This window comes from Puma concolor, chromosome C1 (assembly GCF_028749965.1).
Source record: "Puma concolor isolate L17-30 chromosome C1, mPumCon1.1.hap2, whole genome shotgun sequence".
In the NCBI taxonomy this organism is placed as follows: Eukaryota; Metazoa; Chordata; class Mammalia; order Carnivora; family Felidae; genus Puma; species Puma concolor.
Genome location: NC_141674.1, coordinates 171,918,709 through 171,939,270, shown reverse-complemented (window position 1 = coordinate 171,939,270; position 20,562 = coordinate 171,918,709). Strand labels below are relative to the sequence as shown.

At 35.2% G+C, this 20,562-nt stretch overlaps 1 protein-coding gene and 1 pseudogene across 4 annotated transcripts in view; one reads left to right on the top strand and one right to left on the bottom strand.

Moving 5' to 3' along the window:
• Positions 1 to 20,562, top strand: part of NCKAP1 (NCK associated protein 1) — a 109,454-nt gene that overhangs the window by 19,090 nt on the left and 69,802 nt on the right. For 2 of the 4 annotated variants that reach the window (XM_086719101.1, XM_086719100.1), the window contains 2 exons: positions 19,664 to 19,750; positions 19,949 to 20,005. In XM_086719101.1, the coding sequence (XP_086575227.1) occupies positions 19,664 to 19,750; positions 19,949 to 20,005 (144 nt within the window). Of the gene's footprint in view, positions 1 to 19,657; positions 19,751 to 19,948; positions 20,006 to 20,562 lie in introns of all 4 variants that reach the window. The other 2 variants (XM_025912573.2, XM_025912574.2) reach the window with 1 other exon arrangement.
• Positions 13,168 to 13,523, bottom strand: LOC112848771 (large ribosomal subunit protein eL39 pseudogene; annotated as a pseudogene).

The following is a 20,562-nucleotide window of genomic DNA, read 5'->3' as shown; positions in this document are numbered from 1 at the left end:
TTTACATAATCCTGATATGTTTACATAATCCTTTGGTAGTTCTTTATAATAATTTCTATAAAAACTAATTTTAGAAAATTAGAGCTAATTTTTATTTTACCATGTTCTTTCCATATAAATTTTGTTGACTTGGAATCTTTCTACATGTCTTCTCTTTTTAAATATTTTTCTTTGGTAGTCTTGTGTTATAATCTTTGCTCTCTTTTTCTTTATGTACAAACTTTGTATGGAAATTTCCTCTTACATATGGTCTTCCTACTTTTGAGAAACTGTTTAAAAAACTTTGTCATCTTTTAGTTTCCTTAAATCCTATATTTTTATTGAAGATTCATATTTAACTTACTGATATCACCTTTACTTAAAAATATTTTAATGTAGAGGGAAAATACCAGTCAGAAGTAATAAAGTCTGGTTAAAGTCTGTTTCTTGTGAGTACAGGTTAATAGAGGTCTTTCTTTGTTTCATAGAATATGTTTTGTAATTGGTATATTAAGGTATCACAACTAGTTGCTGATTACAAATGGGTGATTCAAAGTACACACTTTTTAAGAACAGTATTATTTGTGTGGAGGCTCTTTTTAGTTATTGACATTAATTAGCTGACTTATCTGAGAAATAATATACTCAGAATGAGAGAGGGTTTATGAGAATCGTTTTACATTTAGTTTCATATACACTTCTGTTTCTCCTGGCTTATAAAATCTCTGTGATATGAGCTCTTGAGAGAATCATTTAAGTTTAATGTGTGTGTGTGTGTGTGTGTGTGTGTGTGTGTAAATGTCCATGTGAGAACAAGCATAGTTCCTAAATATGAGGTCTTTTCTTAGAAAATTAGCAAGATCTGATTAAATACAGTTTTCATAACAGTAACATATTTTGTTAAAGAGTAAATTAAGAGTCTTTGCTCCTTGATTTGTGGGGTAAACTTTATAATAATGCTGCTGTTTCTTGTTTTTTCTAATATTTGTACTTCCCTTCTCAACTTTTGCAGCACAAAGTTGTTTTTTTTAAGTAATAGCTTTATTAAGGTACAATTCACATATATACAGTTTACTCATTTAAAGTATACAATTCAGTGAGTTTTTAGTACATCCACAGAGTTGTGTGTCTAGTTCCACAATTTTAGAACATTTTTATCACCCCAAAAAGAAACCCCAGACCCATTAGCATTCACACCTGCTAATCCCCCATCCCTATGCGAACACTAATCTACTTTCTGTATGCCTGTTTTGGAGATTTCATATAAATAGAATCCTATAACATGGTCTTTTGTGACTGGCTTTTCTTTTAGCATAATGTTTTCAAGGTTTATCCAAGTTGTAGCATGTATCAGTACTTCATTTCTTTTTATTGCCAAAAAAATTCCGTTTTGTGGCTATAACATTTTATTTATCCATCCATCAATTGATAGATGATTGGATTGTTTCTACTTTTCTTACTATTATGAATAATGCTGCCATGAACATTTGTGTAAAAGTTTTTGTGTGAACTTATGTATACTTTGAAGTAGAGTTACTGGGTCATGTGGTAATTTTTTGTTTAACCTATAAAATCAGTTGGATATTGTTGGATATTACGCTGCTTGTAGAATTTACTTTGGTTGTTTTGTGCAAAGTCTCAGTTTTGTGATACGGCCTTTACAACTATCTCATGTAATGCTATTGTATTGTTTTTTGCCTACTGAAGTATTATATACTGGGTATTTATGAGGTTTTATGATCTCAGTTTTGATAAATCCTGGTGAGAAGTTCCTAGCCAACTTGGTTTAGGAAATGACAAATGAGTGCCACTTTGTTATTATTTTTTAATTTCATGGAAGTAGTTAATGGAGGTGTCAGGACTGGGAATGGCAGTAGCATCTGGGAATGATGGAAACTTGCAGATTTCTGGGTGCTAAGTAAACTGAAAAAAATATATTGATACCGTGGTTGGTTTTTTTTTTCTTCTTATTCCTGGTCTTTGGGTCCCTATATAAATATGTATCACAGAGCATGCTTACTTTATCTCAGAAATCAGGGAGAATTCCTGGTAAGCACTAACTTGTCCCCAGTTTTAGAAAAGGCAGACAAAAATATTGTTTTGGTGAAAAATTAAGCACAAATTTTATTTTGAAGTTTCTGAGAGTAGATTCCTACAAAAAGGCTACCTGTGTGCTGATAGATAACCTGGTTATCTGGTATTCTGACAAAGGGAGGACACTGCTAACAGATACAGCCAGATTGGTTTCTAACATAGCCTCAGCAATGATGATGTTGGGTTCTGTTGAGTCAGTTTTGCTGTCTTGCTTGGGCCCTTTTGTGACCAGTTAGAAACTTTTGTACTCTTCCAGTTCTGGATTTAAGGAAAGTCTGGGCCAAAGGATGTCTTGTTTTGTTTTGTTTTGTTTTGTTTTGTTTCCCTGAGTCATGATGTTGAACTAAATGTGCCCGTAGGCTTCAAAGTAGGCTGATTAAGTAAAATTCAAATGAATAAGAGTTTTGTAACTATAGTAGCACTTACTAAGTGTCTAATATTTGCCAGGCTATTTTAATAGAGTTAATAGATTTTTAAATTTATTTTTAGGTTAAGGAAAGCATTTCTGAGCAGAGAGATTGTCTAATTTATAACATGATAATCTTCTAGTATTTTGAAAGGGTGACTGCAAGTGAATGTAAAATTGGTTTCCCAGAAGTTTCTTCTGAGTATATAGAGGGAAATTTGTTATTTTCCTGGGTAAAGAAAATAGTAGAAATTCCATATTTTAACAGGTAGAAATTGTTTTGTCCAAGAAATTCTAAGGAGCATTTTAAGGAAATGATCATGTTTATGTATGTGAAGACACTTCTTATGAAATATTTCCTCAAATATTTCAAACTTTATTTACCCCTTTTGTTCTTGTGTTGTATTTCCATCTAAAAGCTAGTTTGTTTTTTAAAACAGTTTAAATATCTGACACAACAATGTCATTATAGGATTTGCCTACTTACCTACATTTTAGTATAAAATTTTGGATTTGATTCCCAAATTAATGACAAAATGATATGTGTATGTTGAATTAAGTCTTAATTCCCTAAGAGTGAAGACCTTGTTAGTGAGGAGAGTGCCACAAGAATAATATAAGGGATTCTAGATTGAGAAACAAGCCATTATTGAAATAATTTGAAAATTAAGTTTTCAAACTTAGAGGAATATTTTGTGTTATGTGTTAACTTTTTTCTTAAGGAACACAGTATTACAGGATATTATGGAATAAATTAAATATTTTAAGTAGCTTGCAAGGTTACTCAAGTAAAGACAAAATAAAGCAACTCTAATGTTAGTTGTGAGACAGCATTAGAATCTGTTTTTAGATAACTTTTTATCCCTAGTGCTTGGTACATAAGAGACAGTAAATAAATGTTTGAATGAGTGAATAAAATTTATTTTATTCAGGGGCGCCTGGGTGGCGCAGTCGGTTAAGCATCCGACTTCAGTCAGGTCACTATCTCGCGGTCCGTGAGTTCGAGCCCCGCGTCAGGCTCTGGGCTGATGGCTCGGAGCCTGGAGCCTGTTTCCGATTCTGTGTCTCCCTCTCTCTCTGCCCCTCCCCCGTTCATGCTCTGTCTCTCTCTGTCCCAAAAATAAATAAACGTTGAAAGAAAAAAAATTAAAAAAAAAATTTATTTTATTCAATCATTATTTAAAATTTATGTCAGAACTCAAACTTACCAATAAATTTTTAACTTCATTATGTTGTTAGCTAAAAATTTACTATCCTTTTTAGTGGAGCTACACAGATCCATCTCATTAATGATACTACTGAGAGCAAACTGGAATAAGATGAGTCCCAGCTTCTTAAAAACAAATGTGTTTTGGGAGTGGGCTGGTGGACTTGAGGACAGATGTAGGGAAACCCTGACACATGCAGTGTGATTTAGTTAGTAGAAGGAAGAGGTGAGGAAATTTACTTGTTTCTAGCTTGTCTTGTCTTGGCTTCCATTATGATGTGGTAGTATACTGGTTACGAGGATGGACTTTAGAGTCAGTGAAACAGAATTTGAGTTCTGGTCTTTCCACTTATTAGCTGAATGATTTGGGGTAAGGTATTTCACATCTTAAAACCTCTTTGTTATTCTCTCTAAAATGATGATAATACCAATCTCAAGAAGCAGTTTAATATCTCCTACAGTACTTCACAGATTTGTGTGACAAATTGCTTTTGAAAAATGGAAGCTGTTACTTATATTACCCCTCTGACTTTTTGGTCTGCTTCACTGCCTTTTCTTCTAGCTGCCCTTTAAATGTGGGTAATTCTAAATGACTCCTTCCCACCCCACCCGCAGCAGTATATATGTATGAAAACTTTCTCTTCCATTGCTTCAACTAAGTAATCTACTCTCTTCTGTTTTCTGGGTTCTGAAATTCTAGGTCTGATTCCAGCTGCCCTTTGGACAGCTGCACAAGTTAAATAATAGCAAACTTTGTATCCAGTATTGAACACATGATTATTCCCCATTTTGTTTCTCTTCTATGTTTTCTGCCTGGAGCCATCATCTTCCACTTGGTTATCTAAACTAGAATTTTTAGATTCCCCTTTGTCTTTTATAAAATGTCAAGTTGGTGATTTAGAGCTCGTCATTTTTAATACTTGTCAGTTTCAATAATGTCTTGAATTTATCCCCTTCAGGTCCTAGTCTCCTGCTGGGACAAATGCTGTGATAATCCAAACACTGCTTTTCTTGCCATTCCAGTCTCTCCTCCTATTGCCACTCCCCATTCCCCACACTAGAGAGGCCAAACAGAACACTAATCTGTTTCTTTGTGGTAACTCCCATCTCTGTTTTCCTGCCCTAAGCACTCATCTTTGAATTCTGTTGACTAGGATGTAGTAGGCCAGCAAGAAATACTTTGGTTTTAAAAGGAATTATTATATAATAAGATAATATAACAAGATTTGGAGGATATATTTTGTCATTAGTCAATATGTCTCTCTGCATATCTGTATAAATACCCTAATGTAAACTTAAATATTTGGTTTTGACCAAGTAAACTGTGCCAAAATTGAAAGAATTTTAATACAATGAGAACTAACTAAAGTGTCTATTCTTTTAAAAAGGTATCATCAATATTCATTTAATATCTCTTCTACATGTAATAGTCTTTAATTCTAACTTGAATAAACAGAATAAATAGAAGAATGAACCCCTCATTAAAGATACAAGTAAGCCATGCTTTGATATATTTGAAAAGTATTTGAAATAGGTTAAGTGCTGGCAGGGAATTGCATTAGCACTAATGACCTACCTAAACTGGTTTAAATTTCCTTTTAGTTTATACCTAAATAACATAAATTCATGGTAATGAGCCAAATAGTTCAGAAGAATTTAAGATGAAAAGTGGGTGTATCTCCTACCCACTATTTCCCACCCTAGTCGTATTTCTCAGAAGGAACGTCTTCTAAGGAATATGCTTGTTCTTTTATAAATTCATTTGCCAGTGTTAGACAATGCCTATTATAAATTCTCTTCTACAAAAGATGATAATTGAGCTCATTCGATTTCTTGCTCCTTACTTACTCTCCCTTCTTCTTGATATTTGATAGTTTTGTTGTTAATATTTTTGGATCATTGGTTACTTCCTTTTTGAACTTCACATAGTACAGTTCTCTGTTTTTATGCCCTCACCCTTGGTCATTTATACTTTAATGCTGTCAAAATTGTTAGTGCTTTCTTTTGTTTATGAAACCATAAAATGTTCTGAGACTGATTTCTGTGCTGATTCCAAAAATTAACTATTAAAGACCTGAGTGCTTAGTTTGTATTCTTCATTCCATTGTCACATTGGACTTAAAATAATTTATTTATGTTTATATCTTTAATATATTTAGCATTAAAGTAAAATGGATTCTTTCATCCAGAATTATTTTGTAGTTAAATTTGTTTCATAGGTATATCATGATTTCTGGACTTACAGTTATGTGCCTTGATAGAATTCTTAAAATTTATCCATCCTAATAATCATATCATCTATGTAAGCTTTCCTTTTTGTATGGAGCCCACTCTTCTATAACCTGCTGTCTTCTAACTCCTCTGTGGACAGTTTGCTTATGTCTGCTGCAAAGCTTTCATCTTGGGACATCTTCTCTTTGTTGTCCCAAGTATAATGGTTTTTACCTGGGCTTTTACATGAAGTTTTCACAGAATTTGGGAATCCCCTGATACTGTGTACAGAATTTGAATGTGAGTGTATTTTTTGGCTTTCATTGTATTCTCAGGGTTGATTCCTATGATCCCAAAACACATGTGCTTTGAAATCACTTTATTTTGTGAATTTTGTGTACTATATATTCTAATTATACTAAACTCTAATCATAACCTCTTCAGCTCATTGATGCTCTCTGTTTTCCTGCAAATGAGACTGCTAATGAGCATTATACTGGGGTTTTCCCCATGGAGATGCATTCCTGGCATTTGCAATCATCTCTCTATTTTCCTCAAATTTCTTAGTTATATCTTGCCCTTAGTGATAGTTTTTTAGCTATCTTCCAAACTGTCCCTTTGGCTGCAATGTTGGTTATGATGCCCTTCCTAATAACAAAGGATATTACCAATATGTAATCACTTGTTGATCTTTAATTTTTATTTTCTTGGTTATTTGTTTGAAGGGAGCTTTAGCTACTTTTAGCCTGGTACCCTTTGAGCACCGTTAGTATGGTTTCTTTCTGTTTATCATGGCTGCCCTGGTCTTACCTTTTGTCAGATCAAAAAATTTTTGCTAAGATGCAGAGTAAAAGGCGACAAAAGAAACTATAGTGGAGTAAATAAGAGATGTTGCAAAAACACTTACTCTTCTTTATTCTTCTTCCTAGCAGTCATCTTGGGCTAAAAATGTTTTAAATATGTATACTAATGGTCTTTAGCCAAAAATAAATAGGATAGTATACGATGTTAGTCCTCTGTGTAGTGTTAGATAGAATGCAGAACATGGGAAAATATATTTAAGTGCTTTTTAAAAAATGTTTATTTATTATTTTAAACAACATTTTTTAAATGTTTGTTTATTTTTGAGACAGAGAATGAGACAGAGTGTGAGTGGGGGAGGGCCAGAGAAAGGGAGACACAGAATCGGAAGCAGGCTCCAGGCTCTGAGCTTTCAGCACAGAGCCTGACGTGGGGCTCAAACCATGAACCATGAGAATATGACCTGAGCCGAAATCGGATGCCCAACCGACTGAGCCACCCAGGCGCCCCAATGTTTATTTTTGAGAGAGAGAGAAAGAGAGAGAGACACCGACTGAGTGCGAGCAGGGAAGGGGCAGACAGAGAGGGAGACACAGAATCTGAAGCAGGCTGCAGGCTCTGAGCTGTCAGCACAGAGCCCAACGTGGGGCTCGAACTCATGGACCGTGGGATCATGACCTGAGCCAAAGTCAGACACTTAACTGACTGAGCCACCCAGACGCCCCTAAGTGCTTATTTTTTAAGGAGTATTTTATTTTGGGAGAGTATGTGTATACTTTCATGGCACAGATTGGCCATGCTTTCCTTAGCCTTGAGGTCTTTGTTTATGCTGTTTTCACTATATGGAAAAATACTTGCCTCCCATATTCTTTCATTAGGCTAACTTCTACTTGTCTTTTGGGTTTATCCTCAGATGTCACCATTTCAGAGAAACTTTCTTTAACCCTTTCAAGTTAGGTTAAGTGCTGCATGTATAGTTCCCTCCATTTATCATTCATTCACTTATTTAAAACATTTGTTGAGTGCTATCTGCATAGTCCTGTTATGGGAGAGGGGATCCAGCAGTGAATAACTAAATCAAATTACAGTTCTTGTAGAGCTTATGTTCTATTGGATAAAGATAGACAAAAAAAGAATATGAATGTAATATCAGGTAGAGATGAGTTTTAAAAAGAACAAAACAGAGTGATAGTGGGGAGATACTTACTTAAGGTGACCAGGGAATGCCATACTGAGGAGAAGGATATTTGCAGTCATTGAGATTAGAGCTAATAGTGGCTTGGGCCAGAATGGTAGAGGTGAGAAATGTTCAGATTCTGAATTACTTTGAAGACAGCCATGAAATGTTCAGATTCTGAAAATGTATTTTGAAGATAGAGTCTTCAGTAATTTGCTGATCCATTGGTATGGGGTACATGAGACTATGAGAGATGACCCCAAGATTTTGGCTTGAACAGATCTCAAGATTTACTTGGGTAAGGACCCAAGATGAACAGGTTTGGGGTGGGCGCGGGCATAAAAGGGGATAGTACTCAACAACTCAATATTAGATATGTTCAATATGTCTAAATATTAGAAATCTGAGTGGAGATTTTGAGTAGCCAAGTATACGTATTAAGTCTAGAGCACAGGCTAACATGAAACAGAAGTTGAAATGGAATTATTGAGTGTTTTAAGAGAGAGAGGGAATGGCATAATCATTGAGAATGAGAGAATGAATGGACAGTAAAAATTGGCAGTGAAAATGGTGTCGTGTTGCTACTCAGTTATGGTTTATGGTCATGAATTCAGGTTGAGATCAAGTCAGCATATGTATATGCTTTCTCTTATTGTGGGTTTTATCAGGCAGTCATGATGGAGAAAGAGATAAGGGAGTAATCCAGTGATGGGCCACTCAGTCTTAAAATGGTTAAAAACGGTATTATGGCATAAGAAGGCAAGTGACAGGAAAAAAATGGTAGGGTAAATGGATCAGAGGTGCTTCTGAGTTCCAAGAATTGATGAGGATGTAAGGTATTAGGAGGGTATTACAGGTCTTAAGTGGGAGTTATTCATAGATGCCAGTTAACCTTGTTTCCAAATCTCCCAAGAACAACATATAAACAAAAAGGTCAGGAAGAAGCCAAGAGAGTTTAAGCATAAACTTTATTCCTCTTTACAGGCCTGCAAATTGAGGAAATTTAACATGAGCCACCAAACTGTCAATATGTAAGAAAAATAATCCCTGGGAGCCCTCTTTATTTTAGGGTATCCTTTAACTTTCCCCATCTTCCTCACCATCCTCACTACCTTTAGAAGCTCTGACCATTCTTGTGGTCTTTCTCAAACTGGGAAGGGGAAGGAATGTGTGTGTGTGCTTTAAACTTCTTTCATGTTATTACTAGTTGGTGAGGGTTTTTGTCTTGTATTATAAGCATTATAGTGTTTCACCATTTTTGAACCTTGCACCTAGAAGTTAATTGTGGTGTAACCAGCTTTTAAAACTGGATATTTACCTTAAAAAAAAAAAGGTGAGAGTTACCTGCATACTGACATGTACATCCTTCAGTAGTCTATATACTCTTTTAGAGGCAAGGTCATCATTTTATTCACAGTTTTATCCCCAGCTCCTCTCATGATGCCTGATAATATAATAGGTTGGGATATTTGTTGACTAAATGAATAATATATTTATGAATAAGTAAGTAAAATGTGGTATATCCATTTAATGGGATACTATTCAGCAATTAAAAGGAACACACTACTGATAGATGTTGTAGTATTGATGAACTCCAAAACATTGGGCTAAGTGAAAGAAGTCAGATGCAAAAAGCTACATATTGTGTGGTTCTATTTTATAGGAAGTGTCTAGAAAAAGCAAATTTGTTGAGACAGAAAAGAGATCAGTAGTTGCTTGGTTCTGGGGGTAATGGGGTAAGAGTGAGGTTAACTGTAAATAGTATATCTTGGGATAATGGAAATGTTCTAAAACGATAGGGTTGGTGGTTGCACAACTCTAAATTTATGCAAATTATTTAATTGTTCATTTATCATGGATGAGTTTTATGTTATGTAAGCTACCTTTTTTAAGTGATTTATATTTTTATTTTTTAAATGTTTATTTTTGAGAGAGAGAGAGCATGCCACCCAGGCACCCCATAAACTGTATCTTAATAAAGCTATGAAAAACAATTTTCAACAGCCAGAAGGGGTATTTTATTTTTTATTTTTTTTAAGTTTATTTATTTATTTTGAGAGCACGCTTGCGTGAGCTTGAGTGAGAAAGGGGTAGAGAGACGGGGAGAGAAAGAATCCCAAGCAGGCTCCGTGTTGTCAACATGGATCCCCATGTGTGGCTTGAAATCACTAACCACAAGATCACGGCCTTAGCCAAAGTCAGATGCTGAGCCACCCAGGTGGTCCTGGAAGTATTTCAGAAAAAATGAAATGTATTCAGAAACTGTGAGATCATGACCTTAGCTGAAGTTGGGTGATTAACTGACTGAGCCACCCAGGCATCCAGAGAAATAAAAACTTTAAAAAGTAAAAAAGTATAACCATCAAGGACAGTTTAATGTTGACTTATTACCTTGATATGTCAGTAGCACCTGAGGCCATCTTGACATAAATAGTTCGGCATAATTATTGATTATAATATTGACATCTAATCTGTAAGAAAAGCTTGATTTTTTTCAGTGCCCAGGTTATGAAAGCAAGGTAATCACATATTAGAAAAATAAAAATTATTAAAAATGAATGTGAGGAACTAGCTTCATTTATATTGGAAAATGGTGCCATTATACAAAAATTACATTATCATTAACACAGTATACTACCTTTTATATAAATATGTTACACCAACCTCTCTTTACTCTAGGACCTATAATTAGTGATTTTTCTAGTACTAATGATAAAGTTACAGTAGTTCACGAGTTTGTATTAATTTGACCATCCTGTAACCAGAAATCTTAAACTTTCAGGATCTTTTCAGGTGCAACTTAAGGTGCACAGGTGGTGAAATAGAGATTGTTTTAATTTGTGTTACTTATTAGTCTTTGTTTCAGTTACTTAGTACTATATAACAGATGACCCCAAATATTAGCTTAAAACAACAACTTATTTCTTATTCTGTAGGTTCACTGGGCAGTTCTTGTGTTTGTCTCACCAGCCTTATGTCACAACTACATGTAGCTGGTGGGTTGGCTGGGGGGTGGGCCTAACTGAGATAGCAAGATACTGAGACTTTTCTTTCCTCATGATATATCTGAGGCCTCTTCACACATGGCACTCAAGGGCAGTGTTCCAAAAAGAGCAAAATCAGAAGCTGCAAGGCCTCACATTAAGAGTGTCATTGCTTCTGCTTTCTGTTGGTCAAAGCAAGTCACAAGGCCAGCTGAGATTGTAAGGGTGGGAAAAGAGAATACTATTGATGGGAGGAGCAATAAGGTCCTATTACAAAAGTGGTATGTATAAACCTTTAATTTCTTTGCCTTTCTGTTCTTTAAAATATAAAACTCTGTTCTTTGGAATTAATTTAAACGATGACTAGCAATACAAATTTGAAAAAATTTAATATATAAAATGAGGAGGTTGAATTAGAGGAGTTCTTGGAAGCTATAGTCTGATGAGACTACAAATAAATACAAGTATTTTCTGAAAAGAAAATAGTTATAGCTTGGCTTGTTCCTATACTACTTTTGTATCATTGTATGGACACTTGAATGTTGAAGTATATCGAAGAGGTGTTTTAAACTTTGATGTCTCATTGACTTCATTTGGCATTTTGCCCTCTTTATGGTCTGTTTCTGTATCTGGAAAGTGAGGATAAAAATATACCTGGATTGGGAAGATAAAAGTTCGGGGGGGAGGAGGGGGGCGCCTCGGTGGCTCAGTTGGTTAAGCATTGGACTTGACCTCAGCTCAGGTCTTGATCTCAGGGTGGTGAGTTCAGGCCCCACACTGGGCTCTGCTGAGTGTGAAGCCTGCTTAAAAAAAATAAGATGTTCTGGACACAGATGGGAGTGATAGTTGTACAACAATGTTAGTATATTTTTAAGTGTGAACTACACATTTCAAAATGGCTGAAATTGTTAAAGTAGATTCTGTGTTATGTATATTTTATTGCTGTAAAAAACATGTACCTTGAAGAGTATTTATGAGGATTAGATTCAGTAACAAATTTTAAATACTCAGTCATGCTTAATTACTAGGCAGGTGTTAAGGATACTTCCCTGAAATTTATTTACTACCCTTTGCTCAGAAAAATGCATTTATGAAATACTGACTACCAGTAGAATCATTTTGTATATGATAGAAGGAGAATCCTACAAAATGTTATGAACCTTTTTTTTAAAATGAGTACTCTTGGGGCACCTGGCTGGCTCAGTTGGTGGAACCCGCAACTCTTGATCTTGGCATTGTCCCTTGCTGGGTGTAGAGGTTACTTAAAAATAAAATCTTTAAAAAAGTAAAATGAGTACTCTTTGTGCTGATTTGGATTTTCAGGTAATCTTAGATTCGCTTATATTGGATCGAATATGCCATTCTTTTTAGACGCTTCTTGTTTCCTTGTTTTATGCTTTTCTATCCTGGAAGGACATAATAAAATATTTTGCCCAACTTTGGGGATTTATTCCAGGGATTAAATCACCAGTCTGTGTTAGGATACATAAACTCATTTGAGACATGAGTTGATACCTGATATTGCATTCATTTATAATCAGCAATGCAATTTAAAAATTGACTATGATTTTTACATTGAGAATCTTGATGATTGGAAATTAATTGATAGATTAATTGTACATCCTACTATGTGCTGGTATTCTTTCAACGTTTATTTTTGGGACAGAGAGAGACAGAGCATGAACGGGGGAGGGGCAGAGAGAGAGGGAGACACAGAATCGGAAACAGGCTCCAGGCTCTGAGCCATCAGCCCAGAGCCTGACTCGGGGCTCGAACTCACGGACCGCGAGATCGTGACCTGGCTGAAGTCGGACGCTTAACCGACTGCGCCACCCAGGCGCCCCTGTGCTGGTATTCTTGATGTTGGAGATATAGCAGAGAGTGTTACAAACCTTCTTGCTCCGTGGATTTAAATTCAAGTTGGGTTTTTAGATAACAAACAGTTAATGGAAATAAACACATACTTTGATTTGGTGATAAGTGGTAGGAAGAAATAAAAAGCAGGATAAGCAGTTAAAGAGCAAGGAGGAAAGGAGACTATTTTATTTTATTTTTACGTTTATTATTTAAAAAATTTTTTAAGCTTATTTAGAGAGAGAAAGAACACGAGTGGGGTAGGGACAGAGACAGAGACAGAGACAGAGAGAGAATTCCAAGCAGGCTCCACGCTGTCAGTTCAGAGCCCAATGTGGGACTCCACTCACGAACTGCGAGATCATGACCTGAGTCAAGATCAAGAGTCAGATGCTTAACCAACTGAGCCACTCATGAGCCCCAAAAGGAGACTTTTTTTTTTTTTTTTGAACCAAAAGGTCTCACATGTTTATTACTGAACCAACCTACAGGTGCAGAAGCATCGTAACAGAGAAAAGTCGATTTCCTGATAAAACAGATCTACTGGTCAGGCAGTAGGGAGGGATGGAATAGAAACACCTGATTTTCAGGCAGCATAAACGTGTGCCATCTCATGTTCGATCCCTTACAGACCCAGCTTCATTCTTCTCCAATTCTGCCTCTTGGAGTTGTATCTGATTTTATTACCAGTTTTCATCCGAACCCACGGGGCAATGGGACGATTCTGCTTTTGTTTCTTGGGAAGGAATCGCTTGATCCTGAAAGTCTTGTGAGAAGACATGGCGAGAAGTGGCCAGCGGCACACACACAAGGACGGCGTAGAAGAGGGAAAAAAAGCAAAAGGAGACTATTTTAGATAAGAGTGCTTAACAGTGGCTTCTCTGAAGAGAAGTGAGGGAGTGAGCTATGCAAACAAGTGGCAAAAACATCCCAGACTTGAGAAAGGAAGTGCAGAGGCTCTGAGGTGGGACCAACCTTGATGAATTTGATGAACAGAGGAGAAAGACCTGTATGACAGCTACTGAGTGAGGCTAAAGAAGTCAAAGATGAAGTTTGGAGAGCAGTTTGGAGGCTAGTGTAGTGGTCTAGATGAGAGTTAATGACAAAGGGTGGTAGCTGACAGTTCCTTTCATAAGAGGTTTACCCAAATACCTTCTCAGGACTCATATTTTTAAAAGTGTGGTTTAGAATATCATATTAAGAAACTGAACAAAGCTTTTTCTGAGACCAAACTTCTATACTTGGTTGTTACTGTTTTGTTTTTGAATTTTCATTTTTATTTTTTAAATTTGATTTAAATCCAAGTTAACATATAGTGTAAGAATGATTTCAGGAGTAGAATTTAGTGATTCATCACTTACATATAACACCCAGTGCTCATCCCAACAAGTGCCCTCCTTAATGCCCATCATGCATTTAGCCCATCCCCCACCCAGCACCCCTCCAGCAACCCTGTTCTGTTTTTAAGAGTCTATTATGGTTTGCCTTTCTCTCTCTTTTTATCTTATTTTTCTTTTCCTTCCCCTATGTTCATCTGTTTTATTTCTTAAATTCTACATTTGAGTGAAATATATTTGTCTTTCTCGGACTGACTTATTTCACTTAGCATAATACACTTTAGTTCCATTCACGCTGTTGCAAATGGCAAGATTTCATTCTTTTTGATCACGGAGTAATATTCCATTGTGTGTGTGTGTGTGTGTGTGTGTGTGTGTGTGTGTGTGTGTGTGTGTTTATGTGTACACATCTTCTTTATCCATTCATCAGTTAATGGATATTTGGGCTCTTTTCATACTTTGGCTTTTGTTGATAGTGCTGCTATAAATAAACATTGGGATGCATGTGCCCCTATGAATCAGCATTTTTGTATCCTTTGGATAAATACCTAATAGAGCAATTGCTGGGTTGTACGGTAATTGTTTTTAAATTTTTGAAGAACATCCATACTGTTTCCAGAGTGGCTGTCCCAGTTTGCATTTCAACCAGCAATGCAAAAGGGTCCCCTTTCTCCTCATCCTTGTGAATATCTGTTGTTTCCTGTTTTGTCAGTTTTAGCCATTCTGACAGATGTGAGGTGGTATCTCATTGTAGTTTTGATTTGTATTTCCCTGATGATGAGTGATGTTGGGCATCTTTTCACATGTCTGTTAGCCATCTGAATGTCTTCTTTGGAAAAGTGCCTGTTCATGTCTTTCGCTCATGTCTTCACTGGATTATTTGTTTTTTGGGTGTTGAGTTTGATAAGTTCTTTATAGATTTTGGATACTAACCCTTTATCTGACATTTTCTCCCATTCCATTGGTTGCCTTTTAGTTTTGTTGATTGTTTCTTTTGCTGTGCAGCAGCTTTTTATCTTGAGGTCCCAATAGTTCATGTTTGCTTTTGTTTCCCTTGCCTCTGGAGATAGGTTGAGTAAGAAGTTGCTGAAGCTGAGGTCAAAGAGGTTGCTGCCTGTTTTCTCCTCTAGGATTTTCATGGTTTCCTGTCTTACATTTAGGTCTTTCATCCATTTTGAGTATACATTTCTGTATGGTATAAGGAAGTTGTCCAGGTTCATTCTTTTGCATGTCGCTGTACTGTTTTCCCACCACCATTTGCTGAAGAGACTTGTCTTTTTTCCATTGGATATTCTTTCCTGCTTTGTCAAAGATTAGTTAACTATATAGTTGTGTGTCCATTTCTTGGTTCTCTATTCTGTTCCATTGATCTATGTTTCTGTTTTTGTGCCAGTACCATACTGTCTTGATGATTACACCTTTGTAATACAGCTTGAAGTCCGGACTTGTGATGCCTCCAGCTTTGGTTTTCTTTTTCAGGATTGCTTTGGCTATTTGGGTTCCATACTGTACTTGGTTTTTAAAAGGAACAAAATACTAGCATAATTTAGATCAAGAAAAATAGTTTATTATGCATAAGCAGTTTTGACAATGAAAGAACATAATACTTGAAATAGGTGAATAGAGAACTATAGCCACATTTCTTTGAAAATCAGTGAGTTGCGGGGCGCCTGGGTGGCGCAGTCGGTTGAGCGTCCGACTTCAGCCAGGTCACGATCTCGCGGTCCGTGAGTTCGAGCCCCGCGTCAGGCTCTGGGCTGATGGCTCAGAGCCTGGAGCCTGTTTCCGATTCTGTGTCTCCCTCTCTCTCTGCCCCTCCCCCGTTCATGCTCTGTCTCTCTCTGTCCCAAAAATAAATAATAAAAAAAAAAAAAAAAAGAAAATCAGTGAGTTGCCATCTTAGGCATTGGTTCTTTATTGTAATTTGCCAGTAATTTTTCTTTGAAAGAGTAAAAACTAGTAAATACTACATTTCAGTGAATTTTTTAGATACTTATTTTGTGTGTAAAATGCTTCTTAATTTGACAAAGATTGATAACCAACATTTTTCAGTGCAAAGATACGATGTTTTTACGATCTGTGTTGCTAATGTTTTTCCTGTTTGTTTTCGGTTTTTACATATTTTTTACTTTGAATGTTAAGAATAAGGATCCATGGTTTGAAATTTAGTGAAAGCATTGTACAAATATTTTGCTAATGTATATAGTTAATCTAAGTATCCAAAATAATGCTTTTAAAGTATTAATGAATAGAATCAGTTCTCAGAATTACACTTTTCTAATTCTGTTCTGTTACATCAAACAATTTATTATTGATCTGTTGTTTAGCTGTTTCCTGCTTTTTGTTTACTATAAAACAATGAGATGATGAACCTAAAATTAAATACATTTAGTAGTATCTACTCTCTTTCACTTTAAGAACTAAAAGGTACCATTCTTTTTTTGTGGTTGAAGTCTTAAAGTTGTAGACACTTTTGTTCTTTGTTGTTATAATTGATCTCTTTCATACAGAACTTTATGGAATTTATTGTCATTAAATAGGGAATATAATTGGGACAACTGAGTGAGATACTTGTAGAGTATTTGGAACAATGCCTGGCAAGGAGTGTGTGCTCATATAATACCAGCTCTTACTAGAAGTACTATGAGTAGTACTACATTATTTAAAATAGCTTTTCTTTTGTTTTGAAGAAATGGTTTGTTTAGCCTCCTTTGCCATTTATCTAATATTGAATGAATAGCTTCTGGGTGCCAGGAACTGTCAGATGTTCTCATGTACATTATTTTGGCTAATGATGAGAGTATTAGGCTCTAATGGTTAAGTCAGTTAGTCTTGGTTGTTCAATAAGAGGTAGGCTTTCTAGCAAAATTTGTCATCTATGATTGACATAAAAACCTTTTAAATTTGTCATAATCTCTCCTCTGATAGATGTTTATGTTGGATACTTTTTTATGTTCAGAGCAATGCGATATGGGCTGTGGAGATTGAAAAAAATGAGTTTGGTACACTGTCTTATAGTGCTGGAGAAAGCTGTGATACAGGGTAGAAAATGATACGGTTAGAAATTATACACATTTAGAAGAGAGAGCTAATACTTGCATTCAGGGAAGAAGTTTAATCAGGCATGGTTTTTGAAGATAGGTTAACATTTAAACTGAATAGTTTGGGGATAGTAGGATTTGGACATCTCAGTAGAGGAAACAAATATGAGATGTGTATAGAAAATAGGGAATAGTTTGTTTTAGGTACTGTGTATGAACGAATGTAGGAGAAATTTTAGATTGGGAAGGTAAATTTTATTTAGAACCAAATTGTGTAAGGCCTTGAAAACTTGACTGTTTTGAATTCAGACATTTGTTAGTGGAGTGAATGTTTTTAGTCACTTTGAGGCTAGTTACATATGGTTTGGGGGAAATAAAGTTGAATGAGAAATTTAGACCATAATGAGATTTTATTACTAAAAAGGGAGGTGGTGACCATACAGAATGGTAGAAAGGACAGTTCTTTTACATTCTGTGGGCATTAGGTTCTTAATATGTAAAATAAAATGTGTGTAAAAGATCATTAAGGCCATAATGAGATGGTGACTCTGTCTTTTTTTTTTTTTTTTTTTTTTTTTGGTCCAAACTAGGATGCTGAAATTGAAAGGAGGTACTATTAATAATTAAGCCCAGTAGCAACTGAGTTATACTGTTGCTTCTTATGAGTATACTTTACCTATTATATTTCAAAACTCAAATTTAAAGTACTGAAAAGCAAAAAAAAAAAAAAAAAAAAAAGACTAAGTCATCAATCATAAAGGTTTATTGTTGAACTTAAAGGTAAAGGTAATATAATCTGAGGAAATAGAATCTTTTAAAATTTATTAATTTAGTTTTAGTTGAAGTATAGTTGACACAGTGTTACATTAGTTTCAGGTGTATAACAGTAATTCCACAAGTTTATATGTTAATACTACGTTCACCACAAGTGTAGCTACCACCTGTCACCATACAATGCTGTTGTAACACCACTGACAATATTCCCTATGCTATACTTTTTATTCCCCTAACTTACTCATTCCATAACTGGAAGCCTGTGTCTCCCACTCCCCTTCACCCATTTTGTCCACTTGACACCCCCAGAAAATAGTCATTTTTGTATAAGTATCTGCTTGATGAGTGGTAATGATTAAAAATGTGCATATAAACATGGAAGTGTTTTGAAACAGATACATTGTTGAAAATAAAGTCAGTTACTCATAGATAAAGCTAAAACCAGTTACACATCACTGTAAGTATACACTTTAATATGTCTGGCATTATGAGGAAGTAATGAGGTACTTCATTTACACATTTTCTAGACATAATTCTTTAAATGTCTTCAGGGACTGCAGTCTTTAGGGTAGTTTACCCTATATTAGATGGGTCTACTAGGCTGCTATACTTGCTATTTTAAACTGTCTTGTCAGAATTTTTTTTGAATTTTCCCTTGATGTTGCACTCACTGCTGTAAATTTTCTGGCTTATCATAATGGTTCAGTACAATTATGTAGAGGGGCACCTCTTCCCCCAACTCTCCTGTATAAGTAAGAACCGTATGAGGGCCTCAAAATTATGTGGACTATGACAGCAATTTTGTTACTTCAAACCACTTTTCCGTATTCTAGTTTTCTCACATTCTAGACAAGTGATTCTCAGACATTTAGTGTGCATTCAGATCACCTGGGTATTTTGTTAAAAGGCAAATTCTCATTCAGTAGATCTTCCTTGGGCCTGAGATTCTGCTTTTCTAATCAGCTCCTAAATGATGTGGAGTTGCTCTTCTGTGGACTACACTGAGAATATCAAGGTTCTAGAAGGTTTATTGGAATTCTGTCAGTCTTATGATACAGGGTGTTAAATGTGGCTGGATTCTTCCAGAACTTACAGTTTTGAAAAGAAAACCTAGGGCTTTTTAAATTTAGTAATGCAGTTGATTGGATAATATTTATCTTTTATATTCACGTTTCCCTCTTTCATGTTTACCAGTGTCTTAACTCTAGTTTTGCTTCTTTCTCATTTCTTTTTTTGTTGTTGTGGTTTTTTGCTTTTGTTTAACGTATTATTGTGTTTTGTGGATCTGGTCAGGGAACCGTTACTGTATTTTATGTTTGTATCTACATTTTATTTTGCATGCTTAACGTGGCTTTGCCTGGATGTTCTTTTTGGTAAGTTCCAAATTTATAAAGCATATTGTTTTTTTGTAGTGTAAGTCACAGTGTTTATCATCCTTTTTTTTCCTCTCACTTCTGGTAATGTGATCATGCTCTCATGAGTTGTTTTTAATTTTTTTTAAAGAGTTCATTTGATACCTTTCCCTAACATTTTCCAGTTTTCCTTAATAGTAGTGCAGTTTGGTACTAATCTGCTTTGATTGGTTTTATAGCCTCACACTGTCAGTTGCTGATCACTATTAGCAGTTGCTATGTCAAGTATTTTGGTTTTTTTTAAAAAGCCTTAATCATCTAGAGATACTGTTCTAAGAGCTTGTGCTTCCATATAGCAATCATAAAAGAAAATAGTTTGTAGTAAAATTAAATATTTTTGTTCTGAATGAAAAATGCATTCTAATTTTGTTTTTTTACAGCAACAGCTTGCACAGCTACAGAAAGAAAAATCAGAGATTCTGAAAAATCTGGCATTATACTACTTTACATTTGTAGATGTTATGGAATTTAAGGTATGTATTTTAATATATAAAGTTTAATATTTCAGAAGTAGGTTGATGTTTATTAATTGTATAAATTGCTTTGTCACTTGTAGATAATAAAATAAGAATTCTTTTGCAACTACAATTTAAAATATATTTTATTTTTGTGTTTTCTAAATTTAGTATTATTTACCTAGGTAGAAAATTAACATAAGCTTTTATTTTCAGGACCATGTTTGTGAATTGCTGAACACTATTGATGTTTGCCAAGTCTTCTTTGATATCGTAAGTATTATTTTCAGAAAAACTCCTGATTCTCTCCTGGTAGCTTCTTTTTTTTTTTCTTTTAACGTTTTTATTCATTTTTGAGAGACACAGAGAGACTGGGCATGAGTGGGGGAGGGGCAGAGAGAGAGGGAGATACAGAATCTGAAGCAGGCTCCAGGCTCTGAGCTGTCAGCATGGAGCTCGTATTTTGTAGCACTTTTTAAAGGTAAGGAGTTATAATGTATTTTCTATTTTTACTTATTTCATTGTCACTGAGTATAAATCTTGAGTGTATTGGAAAATAGTTGTTAATTTTAGTATTTTATTTTAGTAATTGCAATTTAAAAAAGTTAAGTGAATAATATTTTTCTCTGTAAAAGGCACACTTGATAGAATCTTAGGTACGACAATTTCTAGATACAGGAAGTCAGAGTGAAAAATGCCTCCATTGACAATTTACTACTAAATGACTTCCATTACTTTTTTATTTAGTACTCCTTTTTCTTGCTTAGTGAGATTGGCTCCATATTTCTTCTTATTCTGGTTTTATTTATCCTTTTAAACTATTTACCAGT